We start from the raw sequence: 2,255 nt of genomic DNA, 5'->3' as shown, positions 1-2,255 counted from the left end.
TTCCCCATTGTATGTCTAGCCTGCTTCCCCTGTCCCCATTGTATCCCTAGCGGTTCTATAAATGCTCTATTTAGTGCTACATCCAGAACGATGTTATAGAGTAGCGGCGAAAGTATACAGCCCTGTTTTACACCTACTGCAATAGAAATTTTCTCCCCCACTTAGCCTTTATGTAATACACAGCTTGTAGCATCATGATAAAGCATTTTAATTATGCGGATATTTTTTCGGGTACTCCTTTTTCTCTCAAAGCTTTCCAGATGGCTATGTGTTTTATAGTATCGAATGCTCTTTGAAAATCCACGAGCACCATGTATAATGGCGATCTGAACTCTTGAGATTGCTCTATTATTATTCTGAGAGTGTTAATTTGGTCGATACATGATCTTTGAGGCCTAAAGTCTGCTTGTTCTTTTCTCAAAGTCGGTTCAAGGGCATCTGATATTCTTTTTTGGATGACTGTAGCAATTATCTTTCAAGAAAATTCTCTATACTGATTTTTATTATTGTCTCTAGTAGCTGTGCAATGTTTTCTTGGTGTATCTTAAATAGTTCAGCGTGTATATTATCAGGACCTGCCGCTTGCTTATATAAGCTGTGATAATGCTTGCTTAATTTCTTGAATCGATGGAGCACGTGTTGCGATTCTAGGTTTGCAGTTCTCTGTTGGAGACGTTGGTACCTCATCAATATCATTTGTTACCTGTTGAGGCTTACTAAAAAATTCTGTCCATCTGTGCAGCTGATCCTCTTTTGAGGCTAGTATATTTCCTTCTTTATCTTTCACTATGGAACATTTCCTATTAATGTTTTTAATGGCAAGCGTTTTAGTAGTGCGATAAAGTGTCCTGGAATCATTTATTTCAGCTGCCATTTGAGCTTTTTCTGCAAGTTCTTCTGTCCACAAGCGTTTATCTCTTCTTGCTGATCTCTTCACTTCCTTATTCTTTGTGAGATATTGCTCCTCTAGTGTTCTTATTTGTGTGCTGTGGCCTGCTTGTAGAATTTTTTGTTTAATTTTTTTTCTTTCTTTAATCTTTTCCCATGTGCCATCTGAGATCCATGGTTTTTTAATATGTCTCTGATATCCGAGGTTTTCTTCGGCAATCTTTTGAAGACTTTCTTTCACTTCTTCCCATTTCTCTTCTATATTTACAGTTGATTATCGATGTTTATTTCCTGTATCTGGTGCTTTATTTGGTTTTGAATGTTAGGAGAAGCCAGTCGACGAAGATCGAATTTACGTCTTAGCGGTTGTGTTTTTCGAATCTTTGCAATTTTTAATTTTATTTCAGCAATCAGTAGGTAATGATCTGCTCCTCTGTACGCTCTTAAATCAAAAAGTGAGTTTCTCCACTTCCGGCTAATTAAAAAGTGATCAATTTGGTTTGTTGTGTGCCCATCTGGCGATTTCCATGTAGCTTTATGGACTACGTTATGAGGAAAAAGTGTGCCTCCGATAGTTAGTTGGTAATTAGAGCACATTCCCAGCAAACTTTCGCCGTTATTGTTTCGATTGCCTAATCCGTGTTTTCCCATTATATCTTCAGAATTGCGGTTATCACTTCCAACTTTGGCGTTAAAGTCTCCCATCACGATCATCATGTCTGATTTTTTTATCGCATTAAGGGTAGTGTTCAATGTTTTATAAAATATGTCTTTGTCTTCATCGGTGGAGGGTGCAGTTGGAGCATAGCACTGTACAATTGTAAGATTTCTAACTTTGGTTTTGAATCTTGCTATCACGATTCTGTCATTTATTGGTTTCCATTCTATAAGGCTTTTGGTGGGTTTTTAGTTATGAGAAGAGCCACTCCGTTTGCATGTTTTTCATTATGTGGTTTACCAGAGTATAATAGTAATTCTCCTGAGGCTGAGTGATGTTCTCCAAAGCCGTTCCAATATAAATAATATTATTAATTCTGAAAATTATCAGAAACAAATAATCTCACAGAAGTTCAGTTTGGCCTCAAAATGATTTTAAAATATTGATTTTTTATGTGTTATTTTTTTCAAATTTGTATATCCTTCCATTTATTAAAACTAATTATACATGATTGGATAGAGGGTGGATGATACCCTACCATGGCATTTTTATTTTATTTCTTAATTACGTATAGGGTGTTTTGGAAATCAAACCAAAATTGATATTTTGCAAAATCTGAAAAAAATCTCTGGAAAATAATAAATAATAGTGAAATTACCGTTTATCCTCTATGTATAGAAGCCTATAACGGTCCCATATAAACTTTTTA

At 35.6% G+C, this 2,255-nt stretch overlaps 1 protein-coding gene across 1 annotated transcript; it reads right to left on the bottom strand.

Annotated features, from left to right (window-relative positions):
• Positions 1-211: 211 nt before the first annotated feature.
• Positions 212-1,605, bottom strand: LOC115886842. Its single transcript, XM_030906145.1, has 3 exons — positions 1,245-1,605; positions 704-1,146; positions 212-472 (listed from the first exon to the last, which is right to left on the bottom strand). Exons 1-3 carry the CDS (start codon positions 1,603-1,605, stop codon positions 212-214), a joined length of 1,065 nt encoding a protein of 354 aa, XP_030762005.1.
• Between the last annotated feature and the right edge of the window lie 650 nt (positions 1,606-2,255).

The sequence above is a fragment of the Sitophilus oryzae genome, unplaced genomic scaffold (assembly GCF_002938485.1).
Source record: "Sitophilus oryzae breed Bouriz unplaced genomic scaffold, Soryzae_2.0 scaffold_499_pilon_pilon, whole genome shotgun sequence".
In the NCBI taxonomy this organism is placed as follows: Eukaryota; Metazoa; Arthropoda; class Insecta; order Coleoptera; family Curculionidae; genus Sitophilus; species Sitophilus oryzae.
This window is presented reverse-complemented; position numbering and strand designations above follow the sequence as displayed.

Coding starts and splice junctions, on each gene's coding strand:
- LOC115886842 (XM_030906145.1), bottom strand. CDS start 1,605: ATGATGATCGTGATGGGAGACTTTAACGCCAAAGTTGGAAGTGATAAC. Junction 1,147..1,244: donor AAAAACACAACCGCTAAGAC/GTAAATTCGATC, acceptor CTGTAAATATAG/AAGAGAAATGGGAAGAAGTG. Junction 473..703: donor TTTTTAGTAAGCCTCAACAG/GTAACAAATGAT, acceptor TTTTCTTGAAAG/ATAATTGCTACAGTCATCCA.